Raw genomic sequence first — 21,229 nt, 5'->3', positions numbered from 1 at the left:
GCATAATCCAATTCTTTTAATACATTAATGATTAAATCTGAATGTGTCATAGTTACTGTCATATAGAAGCATAGGTTACATTCTGATATTTATGCCATTTTAACAGTATTGTGTTAAATTTCCTTTCCATTGTGTGGATGATATTGTCACTAATCCTTAGTTTTCTTGACTTCCATTACAAAAATAATTTACACGAACACAGAGCAACAAACAAGACATATGGACAATTCTGCAGTCTTGTTGCAAATGTTAGGAAAATTGTTTCTTTTGCGAAATGTTTTTGATTAATTTCAGGCATTAAGTTGCAAAGCTTAACCTACTCTATAATCTACTCCAAAACACCCCCTGTGGATAATGGTCAAAGAGCACATTAATGGGTGAAATGGAATAATTCAATATATATTAAGAGCTGCAGGGAAAATATAAGACCATAGTACTCAGGAACAGAATTAGCCATTTGGCCCAATATCTGTTCCGTCATTCCATCATGGCTGATTTATTATCCCTCTCAACCACATTCTCCTTCCTTCTCCCCATAACCTGACTTATCAAGAAACAAAAGTTCTGCTTTAAATACACTCAATGAATGCCACAGATTCACTACCCTCTTGCTAAAGAAATTCCTCCTCATGTCCTAAATGGGTGTCCCTCTGGACCTCAATTCACCTACTATAGGAAGCATCCTCCCTAGATCCACTCTGTCCAGAAATTTCAATATTTGATAGGTTTCATGAGATTCCACCTCATTCTTCTAAACTCAAATTAATACAGGCCCAGTGCCGTCAAGTGTTCCTCATACACTAACCTCTTCTTCCCCAGAATCATTTTCATGAACTTCCTCTGGATCCTCTCCAATGTCAGCACACCATTTCTTAGATAAGGGTCCCAAAACCGCTCACGTGAGGGCTGACCAATGCCCTATAAAGCCTCGGCGTTGCATCTTTGTTCTTATGTACTAGCCCTCTCGAAATGAATGCTGTCATTGCATTTGCCTTCCTTACCATCAACTCAATCTGCAAATCAACCTTTAGGGAATCCCACACAAGGACTCCAAGTCCCTTTGAACCTCTGATTTTTGAATTTGCTCCCCATTTCAAAAATATTCTACACCTTTTTCCCTTCTACCAAAGTGCATGACTATGCACTTCCCTACAGTATATTCTATCTACCCCTTCTCCCAGTCTAAGTCCTTCTGCACACTCACTGCTTCTTCAAAACTACTTGGCCCTCCACCTGTATTTGTTATGTCTAGAAACCTGGCCACGAAGCCTTCAATTCTATCATCCAAATCATTCACATATGATGTGAGAAGAAGCAGTCCCAACACTGACATTAGCAGCCAACCAGAAAAGCATTCTTTATTCTCTCTGCTTTCTGCCAGTCAGCCAATCTTCAATCCATGCTAGTATCTTTCCTGTAATACCATGGGCTCTTAGCTTGTTGAACAGCCTCATATGTGGCACCCTTTTCAAAGGCCTTCTGAAAATCCATCTCAACAACATCCATTGACTCTCTTTTGTTTATATTGCCTGTTATTTCCTTAAAGAATTCCAAGAGACTTTTCAGACAAGATTTCCCTTAAGGAAACTTTGCTGAGTTCAGCCTGTTTATCATGTGCCTCCAAGTACTCCAAAACTTCATCCTTGATAATGGATTCCAACATCTTCACAACTACTGAATTCAAGCAAACTGGCCTATAATTTCCTTTTCTCTGCCTCCCTCACTTCTTCAAGAGTGGAGTGGAGTGACATTTGCAATTTTCCAGTCCTTTGGAACAATTCTAGAAACTAGTGATTCTTGAAGGATCATTATTAATGCCTCGACAATGTCTTCAGCTACATCTTTCAGAACCATGGAGTGTTCCCTATCTGGTCCAGATATTTATCTACCTTCAAATCTTTTATCTTCTAGGCACCCTGTCCTTAGTCCCATGACACTCTCAAATTTCCTGCATACTGCTACTCTCTTCCACAGTGACTGATGCAAAAACTTATTAAGTTCATCTGCCATTTCTTTGTCTCGCCTTATTACCTCTCCAGCATCATTTTTCAGCGGTATGATATACACTCTCGCCTCTCTTTTACTCTTTATATATTTGATAAAATCTTTTGCTATCCTCTTTGATATTATTGGCTGGCTTCCCTTAATCATTCCTCTCTTTATAGCTTTTCAGTTAGTTTTTAAAAGCTTCCCACTCCTCCAACTTGCCACTAATTTTTGCTTTATTATATGCTCTCTTTCTCCTGTGTTGTCTTTGACTTCCTTTGTCAGCCATGGTCGCCTCATCCTCCCTTTAGAATACGACTGCTTTTTTGGGATGCATCTATATTGCACCCTCCAAATAGTCCCCAGAACCTCTGGAAGTTATTCCTCCATCATCCCTGCTAGCGTCCCCTTCTAATCAATTTTAGCCAGCTCCTCTCATGCCTCTGCAACTCCCTTTACTCCACTGTAATACTAAAACATCTGATTTTATCTTCTCCCTCTCAAACTGCAGGATGAATTATATCATATTATGATCATTGCTTCTGAAGGTTTTATCTTAAGCTCCCTACAAAAGGATACAGTCTCCTGAAATCCAGTGGGTGCATGGATATGGAACAACATGATGTGCCAGCTAAGCTCAATGCACAGACTGTAAATACACCAGCAGATGAAGCCATTGCTTAAGACAATTCAGCAAGACCGTGCCTACGTTATTTCAGAACTATTACCTGTAAACATAAGCCACATTTATTACCCACCTTAGCTCCCTTACACAGTGTCTTAATGATCTACCTGTGCATTCACACACACCTATTATGTAACAGAGTTACACTGAAAACTTCACCGCACACAAGCATCTTTTAAAGGGTTCACATATCAAACCACTGTGTCACAAACGCAGTCAGGCAGGTTTTCAAGTCAATTTTATTCAACTTATCAAATAATTAGTAATCATGACTTCAAAGCAGCAAGTGGGAGAGTAATGAAAGTGCACATCATGGTGACTGGAACGTTGATCAGTTGTTTGATACATAACAAACTGAGCCTGATATACATCTCAGGTCAAAGAGTTAAGTTACTTGTATTCTAAATAAACCATTAATGTTATCCCTGAAATGCAGTAATTTACAGGGAACAAAATTTGTGCGCTTGGGTCACCATTACCTGATCCACTGTGTACCGCCTCCTTCAAGATTTTTAATTCACTGTTAAACTCAGCGACAAGTGAGCTCTTGCTGAGTGGCCTTGGAATAAACCGGCGCTCCAACTGGTCTATAATGTGATGCCGAGCAGTTACTTCCTCATGATTTTCTGCTGGTTGGCTTAGCAGCTAAAAGAATCCCAAAGAAAAAGAGCAATTATAAATTGCCCTTACTTTGATTTCACCCCTATTTAAATACGTTCCTCTTCATCTTCTCCATTCCCTCTTAGGATATCAGTACTGTTGACAGATACAGCCAATGTATTTCCACAAATATCTGCAGCTAGCAACTAACTGAGGAGCATGAACTGATCTTGACTTTTACTTGACACAAGATTCTGCACATGCTGGAAATCTTGAGCGACACACACAAAGTACCGGAGGAACTCAGCAGGTCAGGCAGCACCTATGCATGGAAATGAACTGTCAACATTGCGAGCCGAGACCCTTCATCCTTTGCCCTCATCCTTCTCCAGTCTCAATGAGTGATCTTGGCCTCAAACATTAACCTTTATTCCCCTCGAAAGAAGCTGCCTGTCCTGCTGAGTTCTTCCAGCATTTTGTGTGTGTTACTATGTTTCTTGCAAGGGACAGCATAATTTAGATTTAACCATCTGAGAGTTAGCCCAATTGGAAATGAGTAGTGTAGTATTTGTACCTGCTGATTTGTCTGGAGAAATCAATCTTTTGAGACATCGCTCATTAAACAAATAGACCAACCTTTCACCATATTTTACACTAAAATTAGGAACCAATGATGTTGAGGATAGACAGGCTTTCAAAAGCTTTTAGTTACATTTCAAACTTATAATGTTGTTAGCCTGGAGCAAAACTTGTTCAATTATACATCAAGACATCCAAAAGCAGAAGCCATCTAGGGAATAGGAACAGGAAGAGCAAAGAAGTTTAGATGCTAGATATAAGGGTAGATTAGCACTTGAAAGAGATATGCATTATGGAATCAAAGGACCAAATAACTGACTGAGTTTGAATCAATTATCAGAAAATGATCTGCTTAATGGACAATTTAATTCTGCTAAGTGCAAAGGACAATACCAAGATTTGGTCAAAATTGGCAGCAACATGTCTGGGTTCACAATAACTTGATTTATTGCAGTCTTTTGTGCTAGGAGCAAGCCTGGCAGCCTAATTGGCCATTTGCCAGGCGTGAGTTAATTACCACTGACAATTTCCCTAAAATGAAATTAATTTCTAAGCCATCAGATCAGGGAGGCCTTAAAAATCAAACTGAATCTTTTGGCGTGCTTGACAATCAAAATAAATCATAATAACTGTTAAGTATGATTTTTGTTTCAATTGACTGAAATTTTAATTAATATTGTGAAAGTATCACAGGGCAAAGAGGAAGAACTTTTTTCACCATGCTGGAGGTTGGAATCTGTTACATACTAATCAAAGTAGGAGGTGGGTACTATAGAGATACAGATTAAAGAAGAGCTTACTTGTCACATTGAAGCATCAAGACGTTCAAATGTCATTTATGTCATTGTTTTTGCAACGTGGTGGGGGAAGCCCACAAATGTCGTCACACTTTCGGGACCCACAGCTCACTACGCCTAACCACACAAAACTAGAGCACCCAGAATAAACACATGGGGAGAACATCCAAACTTTCTACAGACAGCGGTGGGAACTGAACCCTGATCATTGATCACTGGTACTGAAAGGCCACTGCACCAACCAGTACACTACCGAGCTGCCCCAACATTTAAAACTCATCGAGTTGAGCGCTTGAGTGGCCAAGGCATGGAAGGATACCAATCAGTAGCTGTACATGGAATTAATAAGGGTGGGACCATGACATTTGGTATGCACATGGTGGGCTGATGGTTCTGATTCTGTGCTCTGTGATGCCATAACAAATGCTCTCCAACATAATAAAAATTATGTTTAGAAGATAAACAGAACTATATACTCAGTGGACACTTTATTAGGTATCTCCTGTACCTAATAAAGTGGCCACTGAGTGTATGTTTGTGGTCTTCTGTCCGTTCACTTCTAAGTTTGACGTGTTGTGTGCTTAAAGATGCTCCTCTGCACACTACTGCTGTAACACATGATTACTTGAGTTACTGTCACTTTCCTGCCAATTTACCAGTCTGGCCACTTCCCTCCTTAACAAGGCGTTTTCACCTACAGTAATGCAGCTCACTGGACGTTAATTTGTTTTTCGCACCATTCTCTGTGAACTCTATAGAGACCACTCTGCAGTTTCTGAGATACTCAAGTCACCCTATCTGGCACCAACAACCAATCCATAACCACTCAGGTCACATTTCTTCCCCATTCTGACGTTCGGTTTGAACAACAACTGAATCCCTTGACCATGTCCGCAGGCTTTTATGCATTGAGTTGCTGCCACGTGATTGGCTGATTAGACATTTGCAGTAACAAGCAGGTATACAGGTGTCCCTAATAAAGTGGCCACTGAGTGTACATTAATAACTTAAAATCATGTTACTCAAGTGGTAAATTAATATTTTGATGATAAGCATCTATTTTCAGCTGTTTCAATTGAACCACTAACTTACCATTTTCACTTATACAACGGAACAATACTTAAAACCAAAATTAAAACAGCAATTATATTTTACATGACCGACTAGTTAAACTCAGCAATATGTAATTGAGTCACAGTGGGAAGTTAGGATTGAGGGGCTTCTTCAAATTCAAAAAAAATTCAGGCCTATAGAAGGTCAGTCAATATGAAGATGCAAGTCAAATATCACTAATTCAAAAATGAAAAGCAAAACCGGAGGAAGTTATTATTTTCTTTACCTTGCACTGTATAAAAGGACGAAGAAGAATAAAGATAGGGATTCTTGTTCTCACTATAAAGTCTATGAAATCCCACATGGCAAGGCCTCCAACCTTCCGTAGTGCCATTTCTTTAACTTGCAAACTGAGCTTGTACCACTGGCTGCCCAAATGATGTTCAAAGCACACAAGGATCACCTTTAATGCTAACATAAGCAGGGTAATTAAAAAAGGTAAATCAGTAACTGAGAACTAATGATAATTAAGTATATTTTATCCAGGGTTAACAATATAGCTAAGATAAATAAAATCAGAAGTATAGATTTTCTCTCCTTGAAACTCTCAATTAATTCTGCATATACTGTACAGGTGCCCACCGCTTTATGAATGTTCGCTTTACGCCACTTCGCTTTTACAAACGACCTACATTAGTAACCTGTTTCCGTATTACAAAGAGGATTTTTGCTTTTACGAAAATTTTTCCCAAATAACTTAACGGTTCTTTGCTTTATGCCATTTCGGCTTAAGAAAGGTTTCATAGGAACGCTCTACCTTTGTAAAAGTGGCGGATATAACTGTACAGTATATCAAAATGTCAGTCAGTAGCATGCAGATATGCTCTTAAGTATTTACATTTATTTCAGCCAACCTAGTCATCAGTCCAATTTCCTGAGTTCCACAAACTCTACAATCACATTGTTGCTTCTTTGTATTTATATTTACTTACATGACATTCAATTCAAACATTGGTCAGTACATTATTTCTCGTCTAGTATCTGTTCTATGTTAATTAGCAAGTACAGACAGATAGTACAAACCTAAAATCATATTGAGTTCAGTTCTGGATACATCTCAGTGGTAGTGACACATCCATTTGGCAATTAATATCACAAAAAGACAGAACATTTTCTACAGATAAAGTCAACTGAAAGCTCTTCTTTTGTCATCTACCATTAAAACATGTGCTCTCCCACTTTACCCAAGTAAGCTGCTTGGCTTGTTGATTCAGTTAACCCTTCCCTCCGCAGGTCCTTCGCAGTATCCCCTGGAGTTGAACAATGTGCTGGAGAGTTCTCCAGCATGAAGTTTTTGCTACGGGAAGTACTGATGATTCGCGGTGGGAGAAGGATATTAATTACTGTTTGTAACAGCAGGAGAACCTCAAGCTGCTCCAAGTTTGGGCTATCTATAGCAGAGAGGAATAACTGTGTTATTTAAAATGTGAAAGAAACGTATCAGCGTTCATATCAAGTTCAAATTCAAATCATGAAGAATCAGTCTACTTTTTAAGTAAATAAATGGAATTTTAATAGATAAATTTAAAGATATTGCTATCCATTGCCTCTATCCCTTTACTGGCTTTTCTGCCTCCAGGCCTATTTGCTTCCACTGAAAAATTATGGTGACTATAAAAACCAACCAAACTAAGATTCATAATCTTAATTCATCATGACAAGGTGCATGAGAATAACTTTTAAAGAGCATCATAGCAACTGACCTTTGCTCCCAGTTCCAACTGTTAGCACAAATGGTATCAGAAGGTTCAGAAGCATTCCTTCCCTTCTTTCTTGATTAGTGAATGGGGAAATCACATGGCTTAAAGGGAAATCTTCTTTCAAAGCCTTTCATTAATAAAAAGATTATTTAGAACACTTCAAACAGTACTTCAATGTGCTCAGAATAAATTTTTGCTTTGGTCTTTAGTTTATTATTTGGAAGTTTTAAGACATTTGAAATGTTTACTATCTACTTCATATCAAGACAAAATAGACTGACAGTTCAATTTAACAAATATTTCAGAAAACATTTCTGTTAATGCACATTTAGAGTTCTGGAAATCAACACTGAAGAAATTTGCTTTCTTTATCCAAGCCTTTAGCAGCATCAGAATTAAGATGATAGGAAACTGCCTGCTCATTGAACAATCATGTATTGATTATGGTTCTCCCAAAGTTTGGATGCAATTTGGGTAAAAAAAAACTCTGAATCAATTACATAAATTTGTATACTCATTTCCCTCTATGGTTTCTGTCATATTTATGACTGCAAATTGATGGAAATATTATCTTCATGACATTTATCAACAGAATAGACATACCTGAATTTGTAGAGCAACAAGTCTAACGACAGCTGTGCTGAAGGGCAGTGGAGGAGAAAGGTATGGACTCAGGTGCAGAAGAGGGAGCCCATCAGCAACACTCGATGGTCCAACAACACCCATTACCTAGGCATGATCAGTCAGCAAATTAAATTTTACTGTAATGAATCAGACAAGTAACACTTCCTGAAATCTTCCTTAGCTTATAACATCTCTGAAAATCTATCCTGGGCCCGGCGTCTTGATGCAGTTACAAAGAAGGTGCAACTGTGGCTATATTCCATTAGGATTTCAGGAGGTTTGCCATGTCACCAAAGACACTCACAAATTTCAACAGATGTCCCATGGAGAGTATTCTAACTGGCTGCATCACTATCTGGTATAGGGGAACGGTATTGCACAGGAACGAAATAAGCTGCAGAAAGCTCCATCATGGGCACTAGCCTCCCCAGCATCCAGGACATCTTCAAGAAGTGCATCTGTTATTAAGATCTCCCATCACCCAGGACATGCCCTCTTCTCATTATTACCATTAGAGAGGAGGTACAAGAGCCTGAAGGTACACAATCAACAATTCAGGACTAGCTTCTTCCCCTCTTTCGCCAGGTTCCTGAATGGACATTGAACCCTACTCCACTACTTTTCTTTTACACTACTTATTTAACTTTAAATATATGTATACACACTTCTTACTGTAATTTTACAGTTTTTTTTATTATGCATTGCAATCTACCGCTATCGCAAAACAACAAATTTCACGACATATGCCTGTGAGACTAAATCTGATTTGCTTTCTGATAACTAACAAAATCTGAGTATTTTCATTCTATATTAAGCTATATATTATGACTGGAGTGCTCTTCATACACTATTCTGTTTAATGTTTTCACTTTGACGCGCTGAAGGAAGTGCACTTGTTTTAAAAGTTTTTTCTTGAAAGAACAACCAAATACAAAACCCACAATTAAGTCTCAGATGTAGTTTGCCTGCTTAAATAACTCAACTGTTCAGATAGTTCTAAAGAATGATCTCAGAGAGGTCAAAGGCAGGGCTGCAACGACAATTCCTATAACCCTCATGAAGTTTGACAAAGTCGGGAAGAAAACTGCCCACAATTAGCACTACAGCTCCATTATTAGTCGCTCTAGTGTGCCATTTATAAGGGTATCTGCAGTACCCTTCTTTGATCACACCTTCTGAATATAAATTGCTCTGCTATCTAGAAAGACAAAGCTACTAAGTGAATGGAAGCAGCTCTATTTGCAAGTTCTTCTACACACCAAACTGGTGAAACCCTGCAACTACATACTCAAATACAGTGTGAAAGTATCTCAATACATAAACTACAGCAGCTCAAGATGACATGAAAATAAGGTAAGTAGTGAGAGTCAACAAATATTGGCCTCGGTAGCTGTGCAATTATCTAACACAATTATCTCAGCCTCCCGGTACTGAGCACAGAAAATGAAGCTCCCAAGGCCGTTTCCAAAATCAGTATTCTTTACTAATAGTCAACAGGCGAGTAAATGGAATTGAAAAGATAGAATCGAAGGGGAAAAAAAATAATTAGGTTTTTCCCAGAATCAACTTTATTCACCAGATATATTTACTAGTATTAGGAACTTGCTGTAGTGTGTTGGCATGACATGCAACCAAAAACAACAACATTCAACAATAATAAAGAATTACATAATAAATAAAGTGCATGTTTGGCATAAAGTGTGCATAATTAGAATCATGGTATTTACAATGTAAAGATCATTTTAGAGAAGATTCGATGTTCAGTTTTTGAATCTAGCCAAGACTTTTATACACTGTGGGGACCATTTTTGAGTTATTTTCAAAACCTTCAATTTGTTGTAAAAAGTACAGATGGTGGCTAATAATATATTTTATTATATGAAAAGGGTATTTTTCCCTTTTTTCTTGTTTTTCCTAACAGCTCTGACTTTGGTAGTGGGTTTAGATTTGTTTTTCTGTATAACAATATTATTATATTTCAATATTATGATATAATTTAATTTTTACGAATACAGGGTTTTGTGATTGTAACTGTATTTTTAATACAATGTATTTGGTACTATTTTATTTTTTTCTTTTGACTTATAATATCTTGTTGTACTCTGTATTCCTTTATGCAGAAACTAATATAAATATTGAAAGAGAGAGAAAAGTGGTTTTCAGTGTTTAAAGTGCAGTTCAGTGCTGATGTAAAGAGAACGGGGGGGGGGGGGGCATGTGCTAACTAGAATGATTGATCAGATTAACTGCCTGGAGGAACGAAACATTTAAGATGATGCGAAGCTTTTGTTTTAGTAGTGCAACAGGGCTTTCCAGAAGGGAGCTTTTGGAAAAAAAGCAGTTTGCAGGGTGGATAGCATCTGCAGTGATTTCTCCTGCTCGTTTATTTTGACCTGGACACATACAAAGTCCTGCATTGATGGTAGACTGTAGCCAATAAACTTTTCTGCTGACCTAATAGTTCGCCATGGTTTTGTATATTGCGAAAGGATACTGCACCAAACCAGAAATTAATGGCGGATATGAGGATGTTCTCCATGATGGCAGTGTACAATTGCTCCAGTATGTTCTTGGGAAGATGGAATTTTATCATCTGTCACAAGTATATCTTCTGTTGAGCCTTTTTGTTAATGAAGGAGATATATTCTTCCATATGTGCTCCTGTGAAATAACGATGCCCAGGAGGGTGACTGCCATTGTGCAGTCATTGAAATACATTTCCCTATTGATTTCTTAACTGAAAAATACTGCTAGGAGGCAAATATATGAAAATCAGCTAAGTCTTCATCCTTCTAATGCAAAATTCAGATTGTAAATCCAATGCATAGATTTTCCAAGAGAGAGGAGAGCAATGCAAATATCTTCTCATTTTCACCTGTGCGTTGACAAAATGAGCCAAATATAGAATGCAACTAGTATCTCAATAAAAGTCGATTAGAATGAATGGGTTGAAAATTAAGCTTGGTCTTTTGATCTGTGCAGTTCAGTGCTTGACTGGTGATGCCGTCCTATAATGTATCACTGCAAGAGCTTTACTCAGAGTTAGTCAAAGATGGTTAAATCCCAGTGCTTACATTGTACTCACCAAATTAACACAGACATTAATCAATGACCTAAGATGTGGCAGGAATGAAATGATCGGCTGTCTCTGAAGTGTTAAGCAGATCCCTTCTATTAAACTGCTGGCAGCTTCCCATTCCACCTGGCGCCTGAACAAACAAAATAGAGTTTAACCAGAACCTGGTAAAATATCGCAATACTTTAAGGTACTTTGTTGGTGAAAAAAAGGCATGACCTAACATTGATTTCACTTGGATAAATATTTTAAAAGTTTATCTTAATGCTTTTCATTTCTTGATTTGCAGTCTCTGATTTCTAATGTGATTGACTTGATGGCATCACTTCCTGGATTTCAGAAATTGGCAAGATTTAATGCCCGGCACAATGATGTCAGTAAGAATGTTGTGCCATGGAAAGTGCCAGCTTTTGATAAATGGCAACAATATATCTATTTATTTAGTAACAGCCCCTTCAGGCGAATAAGACTACACTGTCCAATTACACCCACATGACCAAATGACCTACTAACCTGCACGACTTTGGAATGTGGTAGAAAACTGGAGCTTCCGGATGAAACCCACAGGGTCACATGGAATGTAAGAACTCCTTACAGACAGTGGCAGGAATTGAACCCAGCTCACTGGCACTGTAAGTGTTATGCTAACCGGTATGCTACCATGCTGTCCTAAATTCAGGCCAATGAGTTTGGTTCTGCTAAGCCAAACTTCCTGAAATTAACATGTCTGTCATTCACAAAATATCCAACTGAAGTATTACACACGCAAGATACAGTATATGCAAATTTTTATATTCAACTGGTTAAAGTAATGTATTTATACAAAAAGCCAGTCTCAAAGAAGTAAAAGAAGAAGAATTAGTTATTTTTTGCTGCCTTTCTCTTGGCTGTGTATCTTGGCTCTCTTTAGAAGTAGGAACTCAATCTAGAAATAAACACCAATGGTGGAGAAGATGAAATTACTCTACATTAAAGTCCACTGCGTCAAAGTTTGAGCTGATGTACCTATGTGTATATTTGCAGAACCCAAATTACTGGCCTGGAATTTGTGATTGTTTGTGAAGTCCCAACAAATTCTGTGATGTGGGTTTATTCTTTCTTGACATTAGTTGCTGTGAGATACCCATTCTAAGTAATCTTGCGCATCACGCAGGTGACGTCATCAAGGAGGCTTAAAATGCCCACCTCAGTGAAGAATTCACCACAACAACAAATCAAGAAATGAAAGTGTATTAGTTGTAAATTAATTTTGAATTTAATTTTATATTAAATACTTTATGGTTGGGATGGACTCAGATTAAAGAAGAACCTGAAATATTATACATCAGTTCATGTTATGGTCACCAAAACTTTGAGAGACCTAGCTGTATGTGGAAGGAAAAGTCCAACTGTGTTCTCTGCACTACATTCTCAACTATATTCCCCAATATTTATTAAGTAACGAATCAATTTACCGTAAGGTCGGCATCTTGTGAATCTTGTTGAACATTCGATCTAATCGCTTTAAGATTAAAATGAGAGCTGGCCGGACAGCTTCTGTCGTCCAATCAGTGATTGGAAGCATTTCCATAATGTATCTTCGAAGACCATGGCTCTCCATAGTTTGGGTGTCATACGGCGCAAGCTTCAGAAGGGAATGAGCTATTTCTGCCAGCCTAAGAGACCAATTACAAAATAACATAACTGTTGATTAAAGAAGTTTAATTTTTCTATCACAGGAAATACATCAATTTTCTACTTTCAAACTGCAGAAGGCATTAAGAACAACGAAGATCACTGCAGACACATGGTAAGGTATACCAAGATCTGTTATGATATCCTTTATATGTCTTTTTAGGTATTGCATGGTTCAGTAATATAAACAAGATTAAAGAATACTTGAAACAGAGTATAAGATGCTCGCTGTAATACAATTTGCTGCTCCCAGAATTTACTCGCTCTTAAAGTTCTGAGATGCAATAGGACTTGGGAGACCTCATGCAGGATACCCTTAAGGTTAACCTCCAGGTTGCGTTGGTGGTGAAGAAGGCGAATGCAATGTTGGCATTCATTTCTAGAGGAATAGATTATAGGAGCAGGGATGTGATATTGAGGCTCTATAAGGCACTGGTAAGACCTCACTTGGAATACTGTGTGCAGTTTTGGGCTCCTTATTTAAGAAAGAATGTGCTGACATTGGAGAGGGTTCAGAGAAGATTCACTAGAATGATTCCAGGAATGAGAGGGTTAACATATGAGGAGTGTTTGACCGCTCTTGGACTGTACTTCTTGGAGTTTAGAAGAATGAGGGGGGACCTCGTAGGAACATTTCAAATGTTGAAAGGCATGGAGAGAGTGGATGTGGCAAAGTTGTTTCCCATGGTGGGGGAGTCTAGTACGAAAGGACATGACTTGAGGATTGCAGGGCGCCCATTCAAAACAGAGATGTGAAAATATATTTTTTTAGCCAGTGGGTGGTGAATCTATGGAATTTGTTGCCACGGGTGGCAGTGGAGGCCAAGTCATTGGGTGTATTTAAGGCAGAGATTGATAGGTATCTGAGTAGTCAGGGCATCAAAGGTAATGGTGAGAAGGTGGGGGAATACGACTAAGGGGAGATTGGATCAGCTCATGATGAAATGGCGGAGGAGACTTGATGAGCCAAATGGCCTGCTCCTTTGTCTTATGGTCTGAAGGAATCGCAGAAGACTTTTTAATACATGGTATATTCAATCTATCAATTTACGTGGTGGGTGCTTGGAATACACGATCTGGGGTGGTGGTTGATGTAAAAAAGATCAAAGAAATGTTTTAAGCAGCACCCTTTGCACATTCCCTGAAGAAGCAAGCATTCAAACTCTTCATTATTATCTTGGCACAACTGGTGAAATAGTCTGCTATTTAATGGAGGAGCTTTAATTTTGTTGATAGCAGATATAACAAGAGTCATGCCTGAAAAAAGTTGCTGACTCAGGTTTTTGGCTGTGAGATGTTGATGAATTACACAATGGATTGCAAAAGGTCTTGGAATTTATTTTCTCATAAATGTCACAAAACCAGCATGGTAAGCTGGTGCTCCATTTGTTACGCAAATAATCATGTTCCTAGTCAAAATACTTTTATCATCAAAGTACATTTTAAGCTTGCTGTAGATTGATTCTCATATTTGTTTTTAACTTCTTACAAAACAGAATCTCTTCATAATCTTTTCCAGTTTTGATAAACCGTACATATGCTATTAGCAATGCCTCATTGTCTCACACAGTTGACTCATCCAGTTGTGTCCCAAACACTGTTTTTTGTAGCTCTGTGCATGGTTGATACTCAATGCCTTCACTCATTTCATCAATACAATGAGCTAAGGAGTTATTACTCAGAGCAATTGATTTTACAATACTGGTATCCATTTTGAGAACACTGGTAAGCACTTCTGATACAGTAGGTATAATTAACCTTTCACCAATTGTATGAGGATCTTCCACAATTTGCTATCATTTTGGAAATTTTATAAGAAGCAACGAGACCACTATCAAGGTCATTTTTTAGCTTTCTTGGCAAATAACTTGAGTGTGCAATGCTTTTCAAAAGCTTCTTTCATCTTCTGTAATTCAGTAATATCATAAATAGCCTTTTCATAGTGTCTTTTACAGAAGTGTTCCTGCAATGTTGATGGTTTCATGGCTTCATTATACAGTATTACAAATAAGACATATGGAGCGTCGCTGATCTGACAGGAACTGTATAAAACCATATTTCAGGTATGTAACTTTGTACTGATAACCATATAACCATATAACAATCACAGCACGGAAACAGGCCATCTTGGCCCTCCTAGTCCGTGCCGAACCCTTAATCTCACCTAGTCCCACCTACCCGCACTCAGCCCATAACCCTCCACTCCTTTCCTGTCCATATACCTATCCAATTTTACCTTAAATGACACAACTGAACTGGCCTCTACTACTTCTACAGGAAGCTCATTCCACACAGCTATCACTCTTTGAGTAAAGAAATACCCCCTCGTGTTTCCCTTAAACTTCTGCCCCCTAACTCTCAAATCATGTCCTCTAGTTTGAATCTCCCCTACTCTCAATGGAAACAGCCTGTTCACGTCAACTCTATCTATCCCTCTCAAAATTTTAAATACCTCAATCAAATCCCCCCTCAACCTTCTACGCTCCAATGAATAGAGACCTAACTTGTTCAACCTTTCTCTGTAACTTAATTGCTGAAACCCAGGTAACATCCCAGTAAATCGTCTCTGCACTCTCTCTAATTTATTGATATCTTTCCTATAATTCGGTGACCAGAACTGCACACAATATTCCAAATTTGGCCTTACCAATGCCTTGTACAACTTTAGCATTACATCCCAACTTCTGTACTCAATGCTTTGATTTATAAAGGCCAGCGTTCCAAAAGCCCTCTTCACCACCCTATCTACATGAGACTCCACTTTCAGGGAACTATGCACAGTTATTCCTAGATCTCTCTGTTCCTCTGCATTCCTCAATGCCCTACCATTTACTCTGTATGTTCTATTTGGATTATACCTGCCAAAATGCAGAACCTCACACTTCTCAGCATTAAACTCCATCTGCCAAAGTTCAGCCCATTCTTCTAACCGGCATAAATCTCCCTGCAAGCTTTGAAAATCCACCTCATTATCCACAACACCTCCTACCTTAGTATCATCGGCATACTTACTAATCCAATTTACCACCCCATCATCCAGATCATTTATGTATATTACAAACAACATTGGGCCCAAAACAGATCCCTGAGGCACCCCGCTAGTCACCGGCCTCCATCCTGATAAACAATTATCCACCACTACTCTCTGGCATCTCCCATCTAGCCACTGTTGAATCCATTTTATTACTCCAGCATTAATACCTAATGACTGAACCTTCTTAACTAACCTTCCATGTGGAACTTTGTCAAAGGCTTTGCTGAAGTCCATATAGACTACATCCACTGCCTTACCCTCGTCAACATTCCTCGTAACTTCTTCAAAAAATTCAATAAGGTTTGTCAAACATGACCTTCCACGCTCAAATCCATGCTGGCTACTTCTAATCAGATCCCGTCTATCCAGATAATTATAAATACTATCTCTAAGAATACTTTCCATTAATTTACCTACCACTGATGTCAAACTGACAGGTCTATAATTGCTAGGCTTCCTTCTAGAACCCTTTTTAAACAATGGAACCACATGAGCAATACGCCAATCCTCCGGCACAATCCCCGTTTCTAATGACATATTAAAGATCTCCGTCAGAGCTCCTGCTATTTCTACACAAACTTCCCTCAAGGTCCTGGGGAATATCCTGTCAGGACCCGGAGATTTATCCACTTTTAAATTTCTTAAAAGCGCCAGTACCTCCACCTCTTTAATTGTCATAGGTTCCATAACTTCCTTACTTGTTTCCCACACCTTAGACAATTCAATATCCTTCTCCTTAGTGAATACCGAAGAGAAGAAATCATTCAAAATCTCTCCCATCTCCTTCGGTTCCACACATAGCTGACCACTCTGATTCTCTAAGGGGCCAATTTTATCCCTCACTATCCTCTTGCTTTTAATATAACTGTAGAAACCTTTCGGATTTACTTTCACCTTATTTGCCAATCCAACCTCGTATCTTCTTTTAGCTTTTCTAATCTCTTTCTTAAGATTCCTTTTACATTCTTTATATTCCTCGAGCAATTCCTTTACTCCATGCTGCCTATATCTATTGTAGACATCCCTCTTTTTCTGAACCAAATTTCTAATATCCCTTGAAAACCATGGTGCTCTCAAACCTTTAACCTTTCCTTTCACCCTAACAGGAACATAAAGATTCTGTACCCTCATAATTTCACCCTTAAATGACCTCCATTTCTCTATTACATCCTTCCCATAAAACAACTTGACCCAATCCACTCTCTCTAAATCCCTTCTCATCCCCTCAAAGTTAGCCTTTCTCCAATCAAAAATCTCAACTCTAGGTCCAGTCCTGTCCTTCTCCATAATTATATTGAAGCTAATGCTATTGTGATCACTGGACCCGAAGTGCTCCCCAACACATACATCTGTCAGCTGACCTATTGCATTCCCTAACAGGAGATCCAACACTGCCCCATCTCTAGTCGGTACTTCTATGTATTGTTGCAAAAAACTATCCTGCACACATTTTACAAACTCTAAAGCATCCAGCCCTTTTACAGAATGAGCTTCCCAGTCTACGTGTGGAAAATTAAAATCTCCCACAATCACCACCTTGTGTTTACTACAAATATCTGCTATCTCCTTACACATTTGCTCTTCCAACTCACGCGCCCCATTAGGTGGCCTATAATACACTCCTATCAGTGTTACTGCACCTTTCCCATTCTTCAACTCCACCCAAATGGTCTCCCTAGAGGAGCTCTCTAATCTATCCTTCCAAAGCACCGCCTAAGATTTTCTCGGACAAGCAATGCAACACCTCCTCCTCTGGCCCCTCCTACTCTATCACACCTGAAGCAACTAAATCCAGGAATATTTAGTTGCCAATCACACCCTTCCTGCAACCACGTTTCACTAATAGCTACAACATCATAATTCCAGGTATCAATCCACGCTTTAAGCTCATCCACCTTTCTTACAATGCTCCTAGCATTAAAATAGATACATTTAAGATACTCTCCATCTCCTCCTCTCTTTCCATCCCTAACAATGCATTCAAATTTATTATCCTTTTCTTTCTTCTCCCCTACATCTTCGGGCTGAGTGCATCCCTTCTCCATCACCTGCCTTTCCTCCCTCACACACTGTCTATTTACTTGCTCCACTGGTGAACTAACCTCCTCTCCCATAGTCTCCTCAAATAGTCTCCCGCCCCCCCCATCTTACTAGTTTAAAGTCCGCCCTGTAGCCCTAGCAAACCTCCCCACTAGGATATTGGTCCCCCCACGATTCAAGTGTAACCCGTCCTTCTTGAACAGGTCACTCCTGCCCCAGAAGAGGTCCCAATGATCCAGAAACTTGAATCCCTGCCCCCTGCTCCAATCCCACAGCCACACATTCATCCTCCACCTAATTCTATTCTTACTCTCACTGTCGCGTGGCACAGGCAGTAATCCCGAGGTTACTACCTTTGCGGTCCTTCTTCTTAACTGCCTTCCTAACTCCCTATACTCTCCTTTCAGGACCTCTTCCCCTTTCCTTCCTATGTCATTGGTACCTACATGTACCACGACCTCTGGCTCTTCACCCTGCCACTTCAGGATATCTTGGACACGATCAGAAACGTCCCGAACCCTGGCACCAGGGAGGCAAATTACCATCCGGGACTCCCGGTCACCTCCACAGAAACGCTTGTCTGAGCCCCTGACTATTGAGTCCCCTACTACTATGGACCTCTTTCTTCTAACCCTACCCTTCTGAGCTACAGGGCTGTCCTCTGTGCCGGAGGCTTGGCCACTGTCACTCCCACCAAGTAGGCTGTCCCCCCCAACAGTACTCAAACATGAGTACTTATTGTCAAGGGGTACAGCCACTGGGGTACTCTCTAGTACCTGCCTCTTCCCCTTCCTGACTGTAACCCACCTATCTGCCTCCCGTGGTCCCGGAGTGACCACCTGCCTGTAACTTCTCTCTATCACCTCCTCACTCTCCCTGACCAGGCGAAGGTCATCGAGCTGCAGCTCCAGTTCCCTAACTCAGTCCCTCAGGAGCTGCAGTTCGGCGCACCTGGCACAGATGTGGACGTCTGGGAGGCTCGGAGACTCCCGGATCTCCCACATCCGACACCGAGAACAACAAGCTGCCCTCACACTCATACCTCCCAAATAACTGAAAATACAAGAACTAAAAGATAAGCCTACTGTGCCCTCTTCCGCCTAAGCCCTCTGAGCCCAAGCCCTACACTCTGCGCCCGGCTCACTCCGCTGCCCGCAAACGAAGCTGCCCGCTTCTTAAGGCGGCGTTCTTTATATATCTTCCCTCCTTCCCGGGCCTCCTTCACGCGCCTGCGCAGTCCCGCCTCTCAGAACTCCGATCTGAGAAGCAATTGGACAATTTGAAAATGGCCGCCGCCGCACTTCCTCTCAAGCCTCGCTGTCCTCTTCCAAAAGGAAGCATTCCCTGTAGTTTCTGGTTCTTAGCAGGATTAGAATTCAAGACTTCACTGCCTTCAGACTCAAAGAAATCGTGACAAACGTATTTATCCATGATTAATAGCACTAAATTAAAATAAAAAATTAACACAAACTAGGAACGCCTGTTGGATGCTGATGATGGCAGCGAGTTGACATGGATGGAACCATGGTAGCAACATGCAAAGGAATGGCGAGGGGAAGATGAAGACGATCACAACAGCGAAAATTTCGTTGACAAGGATTCAGATTAGAATCTGAATGTTAGTCGGGATAGAGCTGGTGTTCGACAAGCTACCTTTACACTATTCCAGTTAGTGCGATTGACCAATCACGTAAGGTCTCATAATCCCCAAAGATGGTTCTGAACCACACACATGAAGCCGAGGTTGCTTTGAACAACTCAAAAGGGATCCTTGGGGATGGCAAGTTCGCTGATTGGCTCTATTTCACTATTTGGTTCCAGCCAGTGCTTTATCGTTGCGCAACCTGTTTTCTCCAGGTCTTCAGAGAAAGATGAGAGGGTGTACTTTACTTACCAACTGTTAAGTTGTATGAACTTATTCTGTGCTGTGTGTCAGGGGGAACTGTTGGGCAATTGGTTGCTAATTTATTCATCCTCAATAATGTCCATTTGGTTGGCAAGGTCGGACGAGATTGCTGAGTTTCAGATGCATTCTGACGACAATTGCTCTCAACCTGCCGAGCTATGGTTCTTCCTGTGTTCCCGTGCCTCGTCCTTTTTTTGGAAGTGCCTGCTCTACTAATGATTGGTTAGGTCTCGTGTGTCAAGTTAGGGTGCCGCTTACTGCCCCCTCCTCCAAACTTCTTAAACGCTCCCCCGATGACTTCTATTACCCCCAATGCCCCCTTAGGACACGTGACCACCCCCATTGGGAATCACTGCTTTAAAGTAATACCTCATATGTGACTTCACATCAAGAAGTTCAAAAGCAGTGACCCTTGGCTCTCCAGCAATATTCTGCAGAATTTTCAACCTTGAGCCACAGTGCTTGAAGAACTCAGTGCAAATATTTAAGAGTGACTCCCGAGGTCTGCGGAATTCCTCTCTTGCTATGCGTTCATCCAGCTCTTCAGTTGGAAGACTCTGGCCCTCTTCCAACAAATGTAGGTTATCTCTGCAGATAGACAACAGCATTATTTCCTATAACAATTCAACATCACCAGTAGATAATCAATAAAAATAATTAATTAAGGTTTCATTAACTATAAAGAAAACAAAATCCTGCCAGCTCTCATGGAATGTGATCAAACAGCCGCCAACAGTATAAGAACCACAATGATTCAAGTATCCCACTGGTTGCTGACTAATTTGCAGAGGACACAGATAGGCTAATGGAATAGGTAGGTGATGAAATTCCACACACAGAGTGTGAATTGGTGCACTTTGGTTGGGAAGGAGAGACAATATATTTAAATGAAATTATTTTAAGGGGGTAAATCTTTAAAAATTGCAGGACAGATTAATACTTTATGCAAAAATGGGTTTACAAACAGCTCAATTGTGAAGAAAATTGTGTTAAACCTACATAAAAATATTGGCTCAGACGAAGACATAAAAACCAAGAGATGCTGAAAATCCAAAGCAACGTGCACAAAATAATGTAAGAGCTCAGCAGGTCAGGCAGCTGACGATTCATGCTGAGACCCTTCATGAGTACTGAAAGGAGGAAGGTGAAATAAGCAAGAATGCAAAGATGGGGCAGAGGAAGGAGTAGCAGCTGGTAGGTGATAGGTGAAACCAAGTGAGGGGCAGGTGAGTGGGTGGGGAGGGAAATGAAGCAAGTTCAGATACTTCTTCAGCCCTTTACCTTTCACCTTTCACCTCTTAGCTCCTTACTTGTTGCTCTGGTTCAGAAGAAGAATTGCTTTCAAATCTGAACAACACTCTTTGGGATTACTCTTAGGTGTTTAAACTAGGGGTTCCAAATCTGGGGTCCACGGA

At 40.0% G+C, this 21,229-nt stretch overlaps 1 protein-coding gene across 1 annotated transcript in view; it reads right to left on the bottom strand.

Annotated features, from left to right (window-relative positions):
- Positions 1 to 21,229, bottom strand: part of LOC132392113 (protein unc-80 homolog) — a 208,351-nt gene that overhangs the window by 20,681 nt on the left and 166,441 nt on the right. Inside the window, 9 exon segments of the mRNA XM_059965960.1 lie at positions 3,151 to 3,316; positions 5,987 to 6,171; positions 6,945 to 7,151; positions 7,464 to 7,587; positions 8,064 to 8,189; positions 11,170 to 11,293; positions 12,615 to 12,815; positions 20,184 to 20,428; positions 21,080 to 21,089. Coding sequence (XP_059821943.1) covers positions 3,151 to 3,316; positions 5,987 to 6,171; positions 6,945 to 7,151; positions 7,464 to 7,587; positions 8,064 to 8,189; positions 11,170 to 11,293; positions 12,615 to 12,815; positions 20,184 to 20,428; positions 21,080 to 21,089 — 1,388 coding nt within the window.

The sequence above is a fragment of the Hypanus sabinus genome, chromosome 4 (assembly GCF_030144855.1).
Source record: "Hypanus sabinus isolate sHypSab1 chromosome 4, sHypSab1.hap1, whole genome shotgun sequence".
Classification (NCBI taxonomy): Eukaryota; Metazoa; Chordata; class Chondrichthyes; order Myliobatiformes; family Dasyatidae; genus Hypanus; species Hypanus sabinus.
Note: the sequence above shows the minus strand (reverse complement) of the source record. Positions and strands in the feature narration are given on the sequence as shown.